Source organism: Esox lucius, chromosome 23 (genome assembly GCF_011004845.1).
Source record: "Esox lucius isolate fEsoLuc1 chromosome 23, fEsoLuc1.pri, whole genome shotgun sequence".
Classification (NCBI taxonomy): domain Eukaryota; kingdom Metazoa; phylum Chordata; class Actinopteri; order Esociformes; family Esocidae; genus Esox; species Esox lucius.
The window spans coordinates 17,573,765-17,593,140 of NC_047591.1; the positions used below are offsets into that span (position 1 = coordinate 17,573,765).

The 19,376-nt window shown below is 46.8% G+C and overlaps 1 protein-coding gene across 6 annotated transcripts in view; it reads left to right on the forward strand.

Moving 5' to 3' along the window:
• plxna4 (plexin A4) overlaps positions 1 to 19,376 on the forward strand; it is a 256,250-nt gene that overhangs the window by 132,079 nt on the left and 104,795 nt on the right. For 5 of the 6 annotated variants that reach the window (XM_029116984.2, XM_029116986.2, XM_029116987.2 and 2 more), the window contains exon 4: positions 16,670 to 16,801. In XM_029116984.2, the coding sequence (XP_028972817.1) occupies positions 16,670 to 16,801 (132 nt within the window). Of the gene's footprint in view, positions 1 to 672; positions 778 to 16,669; positions 16,802 to 19,376 lie in introns of those variants that run through there. The other variant, XM_034290062.1, reaches the window with a different exon arrangement.

The window sequence follows — 19,376 nt, forward strand, 5'->3', positions numbered from 1 at the left end:
TAAAGCAGTGTGTTCTGGCCCTCCAGGGCTGGAGTTGAATAGCCCTGCTGTAGCTTGTGTAGATGTAGCTATCAGGGCTCCCTTAGTGGAAAAACCTAGTGTTGCAGAGTGAATGTATCTCCTTCCTTCTGGAACAGTGACCATCCACAGCAGCGTCATTTGACCTCAGCTGTCCCCGGAATTGGTAGCAAGACGCTACCTGAACTTACGCAGATGAGGCGGGGGAAACACCACCTTCAGGGCTGCAAGGGAACAACCCTACAGACTAAACACACACATGCACACACACACACCCCATCCAAACAGCGGCATCTTCTGGGCCCTGTCCCAGTGTCAATAGCCTATCGCTAACAGGCGCCACTTCTCTACTCATCGCTGAGCACAGTGTTTATGATAGGGGGCTATAGGCCAACTGGTGCTGGTTATTGAAGTGTGTGTGTGTGTGTGTGTGTGTGGGGGGGGGGGGGGGCGCTCAACATTGTTCATCACAGTGCATCCAGACTCCAGCTATACCAGGCTATTTGGTAGCTGTTACCATGCAAGGGGGCGGCTGTGTTTTATTAATATGGCCTTGGCTAGCTGCCAGCATGTGAAGGGTGGGGACTGAGGGGAGCGGGGTGGGGCGGTGTTGAGTGATGGGACCAGTTTTTACCTCTCTCCTTTATCCTCAAGGCCGGCCGGTCTGTCGGAAACCCAGGTGATGGACACACGTAGCAGCTGACCCGGGCACAGTAACGTGCGGGTTTACCGTACCCGCTTGTGAACTCACGCAGATGAGTCGGTACGCAGATACGAATGCTCGCACTACACACACACTCAGGAAAGCCTACACACACACACAGAATCAGTCCTATGTTTGGACACATTTACCCAGGATTAGTGCATCTTCTGACTGGTACTGTGTATACACGGTGATAGTTACCTGCTAATGTCAGTGGGCCCTACAGGACCGAACCCTATAAGACCGAACCCTACAGGACCGAACTCTGGAACAGTGCCTGTAGGCAGTCTGTCTGTCCCAGGTGGGACATTAATATTGCACTTTACTCTGTTCTCCTGTTCGCGCCCACTGACACAGTCCCACCTGCACAAACCTCACTCACACACACTCTGCACGCACGCACGCACGCATGCACGCACGCGCCACACTCATAGACTATAAACAGCTGCAGGGCCTTCTCTAATTAAACCTGTGCTGCTGTTTGTAAACTGTCAGAGCTCTCTCCCTAACCATACACACTAGAACTCCCTTTTTCTGACACACACAACACAGACACACTAATCTCATTCCCAAACAAACCCCTCTGCCCAATTTCAGAGGGCTGGTGAAGCAATCATTCATTAGCCAGCCAATAAGAAATTAGTGACAAAATCCTCTTCAGCAAGGTTACAGGTTTTGTGATAGGGTTCTGGCATTACTGTAACTCTGACTGGTTAAGGTTCTTGCATTACTGTAACTCTCACTGGATAGGGTTCTGGCATTACTGAAACTCTGACTGGTTAAAGCTAGGGTTCTGGTATCACTAACTCTCACTGGTTAGGGTTCTTGCATTACTGTAATTCATACTGGTTAGGGTTCTGGCATTACTGTAACTCTCACTGAATAGGGTTCTGGCATCACTAACTCTCACTGGTTAAGGCTAGGGTTCTGGTTTCGGATAGTTGTAAAATTGCAGTGGTATGTGTATTGTGTGTGTAGCATGGTGTGTGTGTGTGTGTGTGTGTGTGGATTTTTAGCTGAGGATGTGTTATGCTGTGTACATCCCTGTCTCTCCCTGGTGAATTACATTTTTTTCTTTGGATTTTGCTTGTGAGGTGTGCCCATCCTTTTCCCTTTTCTCTCTTCCTGTATCCCCTGTGCCTCCTGCACTGCAGCCCGTGCAACATTCTGCAGCAGCTCGGATGTGAGTGGGCTTCAGAAAACAACAGACCAGGGGGACATTACCCATCAGCCCACGGGGCTGGAGCCACGAAGGTTAACCACCAAAAGCTCCCAAATCAATGCCGAAAACAGAGCCTCACAGAGGATGAGCCTCCATCTCTTCCTCTCTTTCTCTCTTTCCCCCTGGTCCCTCTTTCTTCTAGACAAGCGAAAGCAGAGATAAAAAGCTTCCAGGAACGTTGGCAGACAGGCAGTGCTTTACAGTAATCTAACCTGGGAGAGATGAAAGCCTGCAGGGAACGAGGGAGAGAGAATGGGAGAGGGAAAGAAAAGGTGATAGAGAGGAGGAGAGGGAAAGAGAGAACGAGGTGCCAGACGAGAAGAGGAGGGTGGAAAGAAGGACTGGACGAGAAATATTCAGCAAGTGATAATAGAGAAGGTGGGGTTGAGGAAGGGGGAGATTGAGGGAGAGAGCGGAAGAAGGAGAATGGGAGAGGTAGAGGGTAAGAAATATGGAATGACAGGCAGAAAGGAGTAGAGGGAGAAGAGGAGGTGAAATGGGGAGAACATAAGCGGTAGACAAATTCCGCTGTGTTGCCACTGAGCTGTTACATGCAGATCTCAAGCAGGGTTAACAAAACTGGCTAACCAGCACGCGTCCACCACACTGATCAGACTGCCATACAAACCGCAACAGTGGGAGCCTCTTCAGACGAACAAACTGCAGTGTAAACTAAACGCTTTCTACTCACAAGCTGCAGAACGGGGAAGAGAGAGAAAAAAGGAGAAATGGGGGTTTGGGAGGGAGGGAGGGAGGGAGGGAGAGGAGTAGTTACTGCGGTTGCTCGACATCATGGAAATACCTGTCTCTGTCTGTCTGAGAGGCATCACAGTGAAATGCTTACCCCTAATTGAAATTTAGGGAGCCACGCTTAAGAGGATTTTCACAGGGCTGGTGACAGTCCCAATCTGAACATATCCTCTTTAGGATTCTCTCTCTGAGGGAATGCACAATTCTACCCCTCTCTTCTCTTTTAATACACTTTCAACCCCTCTCTCTCAATTTCTGTCATATATACAGTATATCCTGTATGCCATGTATAGTATGTATAAATATGTACTGCATATACATGTGGAGCTGTTAGGCAGCCCTTTAAATACCTGTCAGTGTATTTCAAATCAACTTACTGAAACTTTTTTGGGGGGATTTTAGAGAATTTATAAAATACAAAAATGAAGGGAACACATAATCATCTCAGTATAACACTAAATCAATTAAACTTCAGGGATATCAATCTGTCCAGTTAGGAAGCATAAGTGATTGTGAATCAGTGTCACCTGTTTTGGTGCAAATGAAAGTGACAACAGGTGCACTGGAGCGATGGAGGTCTGGGAGGAGATCCCCCAGGACACCATCCACCATCTCATCAGGAGCTTGCCCAGATGTTGTCGGGAGTGCATACAAGCACGTTGGGGCCATACACACTACTGAGTCACATTATGATTTGCCGTGATTAAATTCACGCAAGTTGGAACAGACTGTGATTTATATAGTTTACTTAGATTTTTGGTGTGTGTTTGAATCCAGCCCTCAATCAGTTGGTGATTTTGGTTTCCATTGACCGTTGTTATGCCATTTTGTTCTCAACGAATGACATAATGTTGGATACATTTCCTTCATTGAGACCCAATGTGTGATTTAAGTGTTCCCTTGACTTTTTTGAGCCGTCTGAATTGAATCTTAAGTGCTAAGGAAAATAATTTCATTTTAACAAAGTAATTTTATGTATATTTTAATTAAATATAAAAATGAATGGTCTACAGTTCCTGGAAGTGTGGTGTTCTTGGTTCCAGGAAGTCTTGTTTCTGGTTTCCAGGCAGTATAAGGTTCTGAGTTCCAGCACGTTTAGGGTTCTGGGTTCCAGGAAGTGTAGGGTTCTGAAATTTACGGTTCAGGGTTCCAGCAAATGTGGAGTGTAGGGGACTGCATTTCAATGTGGCTAGGTTGTATTTTACACCTTCTGTCTACTCTAAGTAGTGTGACAAGCCGTCTCTGCTGACCAGCCTGTTTGGGCCAGATAACAGGGCACTCTATGGAATCAGAGTCTCATATACTGACGTTTTGGACTCACATGAACGTGGTCACTTATATGGGGCCTCGCTGGGAGGGTGGTTGAATTATGGAGGGAAGAGGGGGGAGCATGGGTGAGACGGAGGGTGGCTAGAGACCACAGAGAGAATGTGACTGGTAGCTACTGCTATCTGCCAACACTTCAGCTAAGTGTGACTGTCTTTAAGCTCCCAGGCAACACGCACTATTCATTCTGGTCTCGACTACAGTGGGGCAGAAGAGAGAGAAGAGGAGGACAGGAGACGGTAGCAGGTCTAGCGCAGAATTATTGTGAAGACTCATTATTATAAGTCTATAAGTATTATAAGACTTATTAGTCTGATTAAATGTCTGTCAAATGCGTTGAAGAAATGAGTATCCAACTTGTAATTGACTGCAGTAGAGGGTTGACTGTGTGTCTGCATGCGTGTCCATACACCTGTTCTAGTCCCTGGTACAGGTCACAGCTGGTGCTGAATCAGCAGGTCATTTACTGCTGTTTTCCGTCGCCACTAACCTCACCCAGGTCATGTAGGACCACGGAGACTTTGTGGTAAACGGGTGTGGTTGTTACCTGACTGAGTCAAGCTAGAATGGTACCGACGTCATATCTGACTGGGATCTGTATGTGGCTGAAATTCTTAACATGGATTCAACCTTTATATAGTCAGAGAGGACGCATTTTGGTTGAGGTGTCCTCTGCAAGTGACATCAGAGTCCTGCTAATATCGTACTAGCGATGTGGGCTGGGACTGGTGTGGGACCGCGGGCCCTTGTGGAGGGGAGAAGAGACTTTTGAACAAATAGAGTTAGCGTCACCACGACCATGACACCACAAAACTCAAAACACGTGCGTTTTTGGAAATGATAGTCATTCATTCTAAATGTATTAAACCAAATGCATTTGCTGAGTGTCTCCGAAGCACGCCGGCTCGCTGCGAACCCTAAGTGCTGTGTACGCTCTAATGATACAATTCTAAGATGTCAGACTTAATTCCAACATGGGGGCATTACAGCGCCGCGTCAAAAAGACCAGGAAATGGAATTGCGTGCTCTGATTAATGCCTTGCGCTCCCAAGAAAAGGTGTAGGTAGAAAGGGGGGGGGGGTGATGTGGACAGAGAGAGAGGAGAAATGGAATCGGGACAGGGTTGGGGAGGAGAAAGAGAAGATGAAGGAGAGAAGAGAGAGTGGAATTGGAGAGCAGAAACGAGGAGAGAGGGTGACAGGGTACAGGGGATGAGAGAAAGAGAGAGGGGTATTACTGCCTCTCTTCTTATTAAGTTATTAGTCATGTTCTTAGGGATGGAGACAGGCCTTGGGGAGTTAGAGGAACCACCCCCCCCCGCCACCCCCCTGAACAGGGCTGTTTTTCCACCCAAGACAGAAAAGCAGGTACTGAAAATGAAGAGAGTGTGACGCAGTGTTTAATAAAGGAGAACTGAGAGAGCCGGTGGGCTGAAGAGAAGCAGAAACAGCTGAGGCTGTTTACAGACACACGCACCTATACACACACACCTTTACACACACCGTGCTCACAAACACACACATCAAACAAAATAAATGATTTCTGAGGAGTGTCTAGGGAGTGTGGTGCTTACCCTATTAATTCATTATGGAAGCTTTGTCAGAAAGTCACAAATGAAAAGGCTGTGAATCTCTCTTGTGCATATGCCCCCCCCCCCCCCCCCCGGGCGAGGGTGTGAGTATCAGTGATTGGATGGCTGTGTGGTAACAGGATCGGTGGTGTGGTGTCTGACAAGCAGCGTCTGGCCCTGAGCTGGCCCATGTATAATTCACTCCAGACTGACTGTGTAGGCTAGGATGGACAGAAAGACCCACTCGTCTTTCATCCCTTGCTTCTGTCTTCACTTTTCTTTTCAGAGTAAAGAAATATCCGTGATGCCTTCACAGTTTGCTTTTCGACTGTTCTGTTAGCTACATATTTGTCTCCTCTTTACTTTCTGTTAACTCTTGTAGTATGAGACACACACACCCTTACGCGGCTCTTGGGTTTATGATGAGCTTGGTGACCTCTGTGACTGTGTGGATACATCTTAGTCTGTTGTTGTTTATGAACTGCATTTGAACCCTGAATGCTAATTGGCTAATAGCCATACATGAGACCATATACGACGGGTATGACATCACATCACAGTTTTACAGCTCAAATTGTGTTAGTAACTGTTTTATAAAAGCCATGATGTGTCGTGTCTAAGAACAGCTCCTGGCCGTGGTGTATTGGCCATATTCCACACCCCCTCGTGCCTAATTGCTTACTTAACCCTTAGAACATCTGGCTGGGGTCAGTTGACATTTCCAGACCATTGCCCAAAGGTGTTTTTCAAGGTGGTATTATACTTTGAAATAATTCTGTTAAGGATTTCTATATTTTTTCTGTGCTGTTGCCGAGCTGGGGAGTGGTCAGATGTTTTTGCATTTGTGCTTGTGTATTGAAATGATATACACACTAGGAAACAACGTACTGATTCATTTCCATCAGCCCAACATGTACAGACCACCGTTAAGAGAGAGAGAGAGAGACAGGAAAAAGGGAGAGATAAGTAGAAGGCAGATGAAGATGCTGATTGGATAGGGGAAGACAGGACAAGAAAGGCCAGTGATGGTAAGACCGATGAAGAAAGTGAGAAGGATGTGGGGAAGGATCCCTATAGGGCCCGGCCATCTTTCTGAAGTCTGACAGATCTGAGCACTCTGGTTGGACGGGCTGCTGACAGACAGGTGTAAGAGTCGGGCGTGGCCCAATCAGGGAGGCAGAAATCTTCTCATCGGTATCACCCAGGAACAACAGGAGTCCTTGTAACTCTCTAGAACTGAGGGAAAGCATGCCCATGCCAGAATTAAACTAAAGATGAGCAATATGAGGAGCGCTGGAGAGACCTCCCGCCTCCCGCCTCCTCTTCCTCCCCCTTCCTCCTCCTCACATCAAAGCCTTCAGTCCTACCATATGTCCACCATCCTGTGTCCTCCCATTCCCTCAGGTGTGGGCGGATAAACATACTAGAAGCGTCTCTCCTCTTGCGCCCTCCCTTCCTCTCTTTTTCCTCTAACACTCTCTCTCGGTTTCTCTCTCTTTTCCCTCTCCTCTCACTCCCCCCTTCTCTCGCACGCACCCTTCCTGTGTTAAGTTTAAATTATATACACACCGCCTGTGTGATTATATGCAGTGAGCAGCAATCATGGCCTTCCACTAACGACCAACAGCTTGTTAGTCATACTCTCCAGAATGATTAGGACATGTCGCTTGGGTTTGTATGTCGCTGTGCAAACAGAAAGCCAGGCTGATTTCATACAATGGCCTGATTTGGTCTCGGGCATTGGGGGCACAGAGCATTTTATAATGGGCCTACAAAGCGCTAGCCGGTTGCTTTCGCACAATAGCCCTGATAAGGCAGAATATAACAGATACACACCTCACCGCAGCTTTGTGCCACTGTAAAGACACAGGTGGCGACAGTGGAGCCACACGCTCATATTATTCCGTACCTTCACGTGGCCCTTAAGCCCCCCGCCATGAGTAGGAGCCCTTATGCCTGCCTGTGGGGGGAAAGAAAAGTGAGGGAAAAATAATTGGTTTTTCCACACTGAAAGGAGGTGAGTGGAAATAGGTTTGTCTCGTTGGCACAGGTATTTGTCTCCTGATAAATTACCTTCATCTGAGAATTCTTGCACCTCCCACATGCCCTTTCTAACCTTCTGCCCACCATAATGAGACAGATAGAAGGGGGAGCGATGGAGGGAGGGCAAAAGAGAGAGAGAGTCAGAGGAAAGGGGGGGGGTGCAGGGAGGTATGGAGGTGGTCAGGAGAGACAGGTTATTTGATCCCCAAGGAACCATGGAAATAACCCAAGAAAAACAAATGAAATGAACAGGCCAACAGGAGGTTTTAGAAATTGAGCAATTGATGAAATGGATCAGAAAAGAGAAAGAGGAAGATGGATTGTGTTAGTTTTCTTTACAGTTATTTGAAATAACTGATCATAGTTGCTGTACATCCTGTCTATTTCCTCCATTACTATGGACACAGATAGTCGTGTTACATGGGAAAATGCTTCCTGTTCCCAAAAGCAGGATCCTTTGGGCTATAGTCAAAACTAGTCCACTATTTAGAGAATATGGTGTCATTTTTGAATACAGACTGTTGTGTCTGAATTGAGACATCCAGACAGTCTGTCTGAAGTAAAGAAAATAAAAAGGGCGTGATGGAGACCAGTAAGTCATTTTGTGGGAGAAGCGCGGCTGTGTTTGCGTCGGCTGTTGGAGATTGAGAGGGTTTCACAGAGAGGAAACTGAGATTGCTTTTTATTTTTTTTGAAATCCGGAGTGAAGAAAAAAAGTCATCAAATTACCCAGCGGGCCAAGGTCCAGCCGAGAGCCATGTTTGGTCCTCTCAAGTTGAATGCTCTCAATCTAATAGATAGAAAGATGGCGGTAGCCAGAGATAGTGAAAGAGAGTAAGAGATAGAGAAAGAGAACATGATCCTCGGGAGCAGAGGCATGGAGTCTGTCAAACAAGCCTGGAGAGAAGGATAACAGGAAAAAAAGAGGGTGAACGAGGGAAGACTGAAAAAGCGAGAGAGATTAGAACAAGGCCAGAAGGTCACCATGTACCTGAGATTAAACTAGCCAAGCCTGCAGGCTCCCTCTCAAACTCACCCCCATTTTGTGACTGAGAATGCAGACGATGAATGAGGCGGAGTGAGGTGAGGGGGAGGGAGGGAGACAGAGTGAGAGGAGAGGGAGGGAGAGGGAGGGAGGCAGAGTGAGAGGAGAGGGCGAGATAGTAAGGAAAGGTCAGCGCTAGAGCCCCCTTGTCTGAACACACTGCTCTGAGGCACACCCTCTGTGTTGGAGGGCCTTGGCGGAAGGACCTGTCAGTCAGTCACTGCTGCCAGGGTTGGGGGAGGGGGGGGCAGGTGGGGAAGAGGAGGGGGGGGTAGTTTCCCTCAAGCCACCTGTCCCCTTGCACATTTAGCAGTATCTCATGAAGGCCGGAGTATGTGGCTGTCAGCCGGCCGGCAAGCGGTGGTCACACGTCCCTGTGGTCGCTCCCAGAGTTCAGGGGCCCCTCGCGGCTCGGACACTGTCTGGGACGGTGTTAGCCGCCAGTTGTGACATATAGACACGCAAACAAACGCGTACCCACGTGCACACGCGCACTCTCTAGCGACAGCCTGGGTCCCCTAGCACCACTGCGACACTCTGAGGTTTTGAGGAGTTTTAACGGTGTCGGCTGGGTGCGCTGCCCTTGGGGGGAGTCAGAGGAGAGGAAGTTACAAGGCTATACCAGACTGCTAATGTCCTCCGCTCCTTCCCGCTCCTCTCTGTCCCAGGGCTTCCATTAGCATCCAGTGGGAGCGTGGGTAGGCCCACTCGCTGTCTGTGATAGGAAATGAGGGATTGTTTGAGGGAGAAGACAAGTTTAAACGGTACTGAGATTGGGTCATCCAAAAATAATTGCTCTTCCCAAAGCTGAACAGTGACTCAGACCTAACCGCTTGAAAGAGAACCTAGGAGATAGAACTAACCCCTTTAAAGAGAACCTAGGAGATATATATAAATCCCCTTTAAAGAGAACCTAGGAGATAGATCTAACCCCTTTAAATAGATCCTAGGAGATAGATCTAACCCCTTTAAAGAGAACCTAGGAGATAGATCTAACCCCTTTAAAGAGAATCTAGGAGATAGATCTAACCCCTTTAAATAGATCCTAGGAGATAGATCTAACCCCTTTAAATAGATCCTAGGAGATAGATCTAACCCCTTTAAAATTGAACCTATGAGACAGATGTAACCTCTTCAAAGAGACCGAACTAACCCCTTTAACCCCTTTAAAGAGACGGATCTAACCCCTTTAAAGAGACGGATCTAACCCCTTTAAAGAGACGGACCTAACCCCTTTAAAGAGACGGACCTAACCCCTTTAAAGAGACGGACCTAACCCCTTTAAAGAGACGGACCTAACCCCTTTAAAGAGACGGACCTAACCCCTTTAAAGAGATGGATCTAACCCCTTTAAACATAGCCTAGGAGACAGTTACAGTTAAAACACCTCAGTGGGAAGAGACTTGGAAAGGAACCAGACTCTACGGGCAGCCCTATTTAAGGGTCACACATCCACAAGGGTACTGCTTCAGTATGAGAACCAGCACAGTTAGCCTCCACTACTAACAATGACATTTCCCTTCATCAGCGTGGAGGACTTGGGTTTCCGTGGCAGCGTTAGAAAGTAATTCATTAAAATCCAGCTGTGTAGAAGACAGGCCTAATCGCTGGGATGAAACCGTAAAGGGGAGAAGGAGAGCGCGGACCTTCTTAAGCTCCACACTGCGTGGTGTGCTCACTATGTTGGAAACTTTATATGGATACACTACCCCATGACAGCCCCCCCACCCCCCAGGCTGAATACCCACAGTTGATTTTTGGGCAGGTTTCATTTCAGATTAAAAACAGTGCAATGACTTGAATGATTCAGACACTGAGAGGGGAATTATTATAAGGAGCAAATCCCATTTTGCGACATTTTGTCCATCCTCCAAATAATCAGTATGCTTTTGGACATACTGTGCCTTCGAAAGTATTCAGAACCTTTCACTTTTTATTGTTTTGTGTTGTAGACTTAATTTATTATTAAAAAACAGAAAGTCCATCAGTCTACACCCAGTACCACATTATGAGAAACCAGAAAAAAAAGGAATATAAATTATAACAGGAGTATAAGTATTCAGAAGCTTTCTCCAGTACTTTCTTGAACCACCTTTACTTGAATCTTTGCCCCTAGACCGAGGATCAGTTTGCTCTGTATCAGGTTTTCTTCAAGCACCTCTGTATTTTGCTGCATTCAATTCCCTCAATCTTGATAAGTTTCCCAGTCCCTGCCACTGAGAAGCATCCCCAGAGCATGATGCTTCCACCACCATGCTTCTCCGTAGGGATGGTGTTAGACAGGTGTTGAGTGGTGCCTTGTATTCTCCCAGATGTAACGCTTGGCATTCAGGCCTAACAGTTTTCCCCATATTCTCTGATCCCTCCAGGCAGTATGCCATTTGTCTTTAACTAAGGACTTGATTTCATCTAGCCACTAGGCCTGATTGATGGAGTGCTGCAGAGGTGGTTGTCCTCCTGGTGAGTTCTCCTATGTTTGTAGAAAAACACTGTTTAAGCACATGATACATGCAGAATCTGCCTCTTGGTGAGATATCTCGGCCACTCCGTAGGGAATGCCTGAAAATGTCCTTTCTACGTCTTCACCACAAATTGTAAAGAAATTCTATAGAAGCGTGTTCATTTGCCAGCATGTTCTGATGCGTTTGATGCATTGAACATAACTTTAACATAACTCTTACATTACAACAGAACACAGTTACAAAACCTGATCTGTTGATGTTAATGTCAATTCCATAGTCTACAAATGCAACTTCTACCCTCACTGTTCGATTTTTGTCAAATGCGGGCAACAAAATTTGATTAATGGAACTGAAGTGTATTACCGTGATTCTCAAACAAGCCGAGCGTCCCTGCACTTCATTGGAGTACTCTCTGTAATAATTTGTTATTAATATAGCTCTCAAGGGGTTGTTGATTTGGGATTGAACATTCATTTGCTTGGGAATGGTGGAGGGTGATTTGGGATTGACAACAGGGAAGAGATACCAGCAAAACACTGACAGCAACCCCACTGACTGGTTCTTGCCGTTCATTCACAGTTGATGTGCATAGTCCTGACTTTGACAAAACAGTTTCCCCAGCTTTGTGCTGAACAGATCCCTGCATTGTCATTGGAAATGAATGGGAGCGATGCTTTTACAGTGCGTGGCTGCGGTAGGTGTATCATGCCCTTTAGTCTGAAGCGAAATATTGATGTTCTAGCAGTGTATATGTAATGGTGTGTTTACATCCCGGCATTGATTGGCACCAAGAGTGGTTCTGTGTGATCCCGCCCACTACACTACCCCTCTCCACTTCCACCTTTTGGTACTCTCTTTCTCCCTCTATCAATCCCTCTTTCACTTTCATTCACTCTCCCTTGGTCTCACTTTCACTCTGTTGTTCTCTCTCTCTCTCTCTCTCTCTCTTGCTCTCTCTCTCGCCTGCCATATGTTCTGTGGTTTGCTCAAAGGAATCAGTGACCGGTTGAAAACGAGGGAGCAACCATTATTATAACTGTCTTAAGGAGTAAGCACCCATTTTGAAACATGCTGACATTCGAAGCTCTTTGTTTTCTCTTTCGGTCTCGCTCTCTCTCCTATTCTGTGGCGTTGAATTGGCGACGTTGGCCCAACACTTGACAGAGGGTAACTTGAGGCCCCGTGTGTCCGGTCAGGTTACGGTGCTTTGGCACGTGGGCACGCTGTTGCTACTGCACTTCAATGTTGTTGATCGATATCTGACCAGGGCAACGACCCGGTGTTCTGTGAGGAGCTCCACAGGGACGGGGCTATAAGCAGGGGTTATATCACTTTACACAGCCCCGCCCCCACCCTCCAGTCTCTATGGAAGCAGAATAACACATCTGACATCTTTATTCCTATGGGCACACTCAGCGTGGTTGCTGTTCCCCCCATCACAAATCGTTGACTTGAACAGGAAGGTCCTTATTAGTCAGTTGCTTCTTTTTTCCCCAGGAGAGCGGACATTCATTTCCGTTGGCGTTTTTTTTTTTTTACTGACACTTTGTGATCGGAGGGAGCCAGGTGAATTGGAGACCCTGAGGTGAAGGGTGGAGACGGATATTGAACCCTGGTCGATCTGAGGAGAAATGTCTCAAAAGAGTGTTCTCAAATAACATTGTGAGATCTGGTCGACCCACTCAACGCTGCTGGTTGTTATGGCCCAGAATGCACTGTGTGAACACTGACTGTGTCCAGCTTCCTGCCAGTGTGGTGGGTGAGGTGTGCCATGCTGAACAGACCTTTACTCTGTGTGAGTGGCTTGTCTTTGCCACCTTTCTCTGCCCCCCCCCCCCCTCCATGCCAGGGGAGGGCACTCATACATCCGTGCTATGAATGTCTGGCCGGGGCTCATGACACCATATAGCCTTGTTGGCGGCTGTGCAAATTAACAACGTAGCCGTTAAAGCTAGCTAGCAACTTGCTCCGGTCCTACCAAGATACATCTGGTCCGCTCACAAGGGCACAGGAATGTGTTTCGTTGTTTTGTCTCGGGGCTGTGTTCTCTCCGGGTCTTTCCTCCACTCCAGTGAAATGTGCTTATCTCCTACTCCCTCCCGGCCATTGCAGGCTGGAGTCTAGTATCCCGTCTCCATGACAGAATGGGTGTTGCGTTCTCTCTACATTTTTTCTCTCTCTCTTACTAAGACCTGCAGTGAAGTGGCCGCATTCTGGTGAGATTTCAAGGCGCACACAAATGATCAAAAATCAGTGGACTGGCCTCAATAAGTAACACCAGTGGCCAGATTTTTTTGAAAGAGTAACTGTCGCCTGTGGAAGGTTAAAGCGTGTAGGGTTGCAAACACAAGGATAAGTTGTTAAAAACTTGATGTGATATTTTAAATCAGTTACCACTGTGCAGTTTTATTTCCAAGATTTGTACGTATGATTTGATAACATTATAATTTTATAATATATACATGTGCATTTGGATTTCCTGTACAAAATGTGTAATAAATAATAATAAATAAACCCTAACTCACATTTTTAAGTGTAGTGGCTTGGTTCCTGAATCTAATGGCAGTATTTCGCCCCTGCAAATTGGGATGCAATGTGGAGCCAGCCAAAGTGCTGTTCTTTGGACCACGCTACCCTGAAGAGCTCATAGAGTTTTCACACCGGAATGGCCTCCTTCCTTTTCTCCCCGCCTCCCTCCCATCTCTCCTCATCACACCTTCTGTTTTATCTTGGTCCCATGCAGGACAGTGTCAGTGGTGGATCGCTGCGCTCCTTTCATATAGAGAAGAGGCTGTACAATAGCCAAGGCTCCATCCACTGGCATAGAAACCATTTCACAAGAGCTCTATACTAAAGTATCATGAGCGTTTGCCTTGAACGACGTTGCCATGCAGTCATTTGAGGTATCATAAGATCTGATTTCTAAAAAGAAGCATGTGGAATAGTGAGAACGAACAAATGTGAGTGTATGTAGCTCCTAATAAACCCTTTCCGTTTTTTTTTTTATCTGCTAAAGAATGTCAGTTTAGAGTAAAACGTTTTGAAGGTCCAGCTTATTTCAATAAAATTGTTAAAAGGAACTCGCAGCTGATTTCGAGTCTGTGTAGTTGCTGTGTGACAGCATCATCTGCTGGTGTTTGAAGCTGCTGCTGTAGTTGCGGCCTGTGGCCACTAGGCGGCTGTGATCTTTGGCTACGCTGCCGGCTTCTCACTGATGCAGCATACGGCTGTCCTTGCTGATTCTACAGACACCTGCAGAGGTACAGCAGCATAGCTCAGAGTATTGCCTATGGATCTAAATGCTATGTCTTTGTCCCAATGCGCAATGATCTTATCCGACGCATGTGCACGCATACACCCCCACACACACACACACACACACACACACGCGCGCGCACACACATTCACGGTCTGCCTAGTGGACAGTAAACACACGTTGAGCCACTTGGAGAGTGGGCAGTGTGGGCCAAAAGGTTATCCAGTCTCTTCCATGACTCATCCTGATTACCATGTGAACACACACACACACAGGGGCCAGTGGGCCAGATGCATGACCTCTTGCAAGCAATCAAGACTGGCTGCGTCCCAGCGAACCTCATTCGTTTTACAGCAATAATGTGATGGCGGAGATTAGCATTGTAATCCAGTTAGCATTCCGAGTCCCTAATCCACTTTCTATTAACGTGGAATAGAAATAGATACCATTAGTTGGTGTGTCAGAGACTTAATGATTTAGCATGATAGGCATAAATAGTAAAGGATATTAATACAGATAATGAGACAATAATAACTCTGTCCTAACCAAAGCATATCTTTGCAGTGAAAGCTATTCAGCTATATTAACTGTTGTTATGGTGATTATGGGGTCATGGAGATCTAAGAGGCGGTGTTGCAGCACATACCATCCTCTTGTAATGCCTGGAGTCACTTGGCCTTTGGGCCTCGTATGTCTCTCTCTCCCTTTCTCTTCCTTTCTCTGTCTACACTCAGCCCGTCTCCCTGGGTGCGTCTCGTTCTCTCACTCTAATGCTAGCAGACGTGCTGCCTCTTCCCCAGTGGGTAATTTGTTAAGCAGCAGTGGGGATAAAGCCTGTTCTCCCTCCCTCCCGCCCCCCCCCCCCCCCCCCCCCCCCCGGTGGCTAGAGATGCCACCCGGCGACAATGGCCCAATGTCCCCCTGTCTGCACCGCGTGTGGCTGGCCCATATCCACCGACCCCACTTTAGATTACACCACTAAGGGCACAGTTTCGGGAGACATGGGGTGGTATTGGACCCCCGTCCAAATGACCTCAATCAGGTCGATTACCTCAAATGACCTCACTCAATCAGGTCAATTGGCTCAAATGACCTCACGCGATCAACTCCACCTACTGAATGAAAAACGCTTGCTCAGTTTTCTGGTGTTCCTCTGTTTTCTGTTCTGTTTTTTTTCTTTTTCTTCCATGAACCCTGTATGACCCCTGCATGACCCCTGCATAACCCTTGCACGGCGCGACGTGTTAAGTGAAAAGTGTGTGTTGTCTTGAAGAGTAGGCTTTTATCAAGTTCTGAAGCTTTCACATCCCCGTCACCAAGGCAGGCAGGCAGACAGACAGGCAGACAGACAGACAGGCAGACAGACAGACAGCGGGGGGGCAGCCTGGCAGAGAGGAGACAAACCCGGAGGGAGAAAAAGAGTGAGAGAGACTGAGATGGAGGTAGAAAGGGGGATAGAGAAACCCTAGATGCTTTGAAACTAAAAACAAGGGGAGTCGGATCTGTTTTTAAAGAGCCTTTATGTTGGGAAACAAGATCTCGCCGCTTGATGCAGAAACCTATCGTCAGCAGCAGTGGGTTCCTGTGTGAGGAAGAGTAGGGTTTTTTGTGACAAAGTTGTATTTTGGCAATATATTTTCCCAGACTTACACTACACAGTCATTCTCTAATGACGTGACTCTGACACTGATTTTGTCTGGCTGTGGTAAATCCGGCATAGATCCTGCTTCTCAGCTGCTTTACAATATTTAACGTTGTCAACAGCATCAACAGCTCTCTGATGTGTTATGCTACGCCATCTGCCTCTCTCCGACAGTTATCCATGGTCATTTCTGACCTCAGAAAACAAACGTGGAGCATATTAAAAGTGCCACAGGCTTAGCAACCAGGTGTCCTCTGTAGAACTGACAAGTTTGGCAAAATGCCTGTCCCACATGCTCATACAAGCCCTTTTCATAGGTGTGTGTGTAAGTTTGTGCTTGTGTTGGTGTTGGTGCGCTTTGAGGCATTTTGGGCAGATGTCAGAACAAGGTATGTGTGGGCTATGACAGCCAAAAGGCTTTTGTAACGTGAGGAGTTGGAAAGTTCTCGTGTGTGTGTGTGTGTGTGTGTGTGTGAGAGAGGGAGGGAGGGAGATCTTAGAGCAGTTCTTAGGCCGTGGCCTGCGGTCTTCCATCTCTCCTCCAACTCTGTGTGGGGCCTTTCTGCTGAGCGCACACGCCAAACCCTTCTAGCTGTCTAACTCCAACCTTTCCTCATTATTTCCATTGCCAGATACGGGTGGACGGACCTTCCCAAGGTGCCTTGCAGTACGAGGTCATCCAGGCGGTGGAGCGAGGGCCGATCCAACGAGATATGGCCTTCTCACCTGACCACCACTTCCTCTACGCCATGTCTGAGACACAGGTAAGTCACGTGACCTTTATATGCCCCCTGATACACAAATACACACACACTGACATCAGAGTTTCCCCCATTTTCATTTCTATGGACACAGGGAGGTAAAGAGAGCGAGTCGGAGGGAGCTGAAGAGAGAGAAATCGAGGCCGTGAGGAGGAAGTAGAGTGGCGGTTGTTTATCCAAGCAGATGGAGTGTAAAGGAAAATAGAAACAATTTTGGTGAATTTCACTAGCAAAAGAGGATAAATAGGAGCAATCAGCCCATTAGATTGAAGCAGACTCACACTCAGTCCATTAGATTAAATCATACACACCCATCACACTCATAGGGAAGTGAAATTACAGCACTATGTGTAATGGACACCAGCAGGGCAGCTGACATCCGTCTGTCGTCCTTCTGTCTATCCCTCCATTCACTCATCTGTTCATCCATCCATTCGCTCATCTGTTTATCCATCCATTTACACTGTGCGCCCTCTACACACGCACACCCTGTCACAGGTGAATGAAGAAGCTTGTGCACACACTTCGTACACACACACACTCTCACACACGCGCGCACACAACATCATCTGGCAGGATTGAAAATAAGAGCCGTCATTATGAATCATTCCTCTCTCGTTCTCCCTTACCTGTCTGTTCTTGCCGGTGCCCTTTGACCTTCTGAGTCACCATAGCTCCAGAAAGTGTTCTGTTGTAGTTCTGTTATAATAATGTTGTATTACTCTAGGGCAGGAGAATTGCGGTGTTATAGTGGTGTTTTACTGTTGTACTGCAGTATTATAGTGGTGTAGTACTCTAGGGCTGTAGTACTTTAGGGCTGTAGTACTGTAGGGCTGTAGTACTGTAGGGCTGTAGTACTGTAGGGCTGTAGTACTGTAGGGCTGTAGTACTCTAGGGCTGTAGTACTCTAGGGCTATAGTACTCTAGGGCTGTAGTACTCTAGGGCTGTAGTACTCTAGGGCTGTAGTACTCTAGGGCTGTACTAACACTCCATGATGCTTTGTCTCCGGACTGATGTGTTGTAATTGTTTCTCCAGACTGTCGTTTTGTAGTTCAGTATCCTGACAGAAAGAGAACCTGTCCAACTCCGAAGTCTCCCCTTCACACTCACCTTCTGCTGCTCATAATCTCTCCACTGCCCTCCTCTTTAACTTGTATGCTCACACACGCCTGGTATGAACAGGGAGGTTTTAGCCAACCATGAATGTCTCCGTGTGTTTAGTGCTCCATTTCGAGGGTTCAACGTGCCCCTTCAAACAATCCTGCTGCGTCATGTGGGATGTTAATCAGCAGCGAGGGATGGAGAGATCTGTGTTTCAACACCATCCAACCTCTTAGCTAATACCAAGATAAACACACACACACACACACACAGGTTTGCCTCAGCAATTCTAATCCTGACTCACCGCCTGTTGTTACACCAGTCCCCTCCTGAACCATGACTCAGCCTCTACCTGTTTTCTCTCCCCTCTCTGTGCCTCACCTCATCCACTGGGCAGACATCTCTCTATCTGTCTGAGTGCTCAGAAGTCCCCGGGGGTCTCATTTTGGTAGCTATCTCTCAGCCAATATGTCCCTGTTCTGGCGATAAGCGCAGGACATACCCTCCCAGTCAGTAGGGCAGCAGGGAGACAAACTGTCTGGGGACTCTGTCACGCCTCCGGGCCCAGATGTGAAGTCCACCACTCAATCAGAACACAGTGTCTGGGTTGGGTTTAGTTGAAAATTGCCTTATCTAAAATACTGGATTTTGTTATCCCAATACACATGGGAATATAGTATATGTGTTTTAGGGACTTAAGTGACATCATGGAGAAGGATGACCTTATAGTCCTACATCCCTCTGGCATTATGGCCTTATAGTCCTACATCCCACTGACATTACAACCTTATAATCCTACATCACCCAGACATTATAGTCCTATATCACACTAATATTATGTCCTTATAGTCCTATATCACACTAATATTATGTCCTTATAGTCCTACATCACACTAATATTATGGCCTAATAGTCCTACATCACACTAATATTATGGCCTTATAGTCCTACATCATGGAGCATTGAATAGTTCTACATCATAGAACTTTTATAGTTGTCTGGTTCTACATCATAGATCTTTATAGTTTTATGGTCCTACATCATAGATCTTTGTTGTTGTATGGCCCTATATCACCAAAATTACATCAAACAATATGCAACAATATTTCCCCGTTATGAATTATGTAATCTTGGTCTCAGTACCAAACCCCTGTTGTTATGTTACACCTGTTTTGGCCCCGCAGCCAAAAATCAACACCCACACACACACCGTTTTCTGAGCTAATAGTAGGACCAGTAATCTAGTAACATGTTGCCTTTGTTTAATTAGCCTATTAGCCTATTTAGAAGGCTGTCGTTCCCTTACTGAATGTGTTTAGACTGGACACCAGGGGAGGGACGGCACTCTGGGGGAATCATCAGGAAATCTACATGCGCGCATGCATACACATTCACACAAACGCGCACACACATTCACATACCACACATACCTACATTCACACACACAAACACATTTTCACACACTCGCACACATTC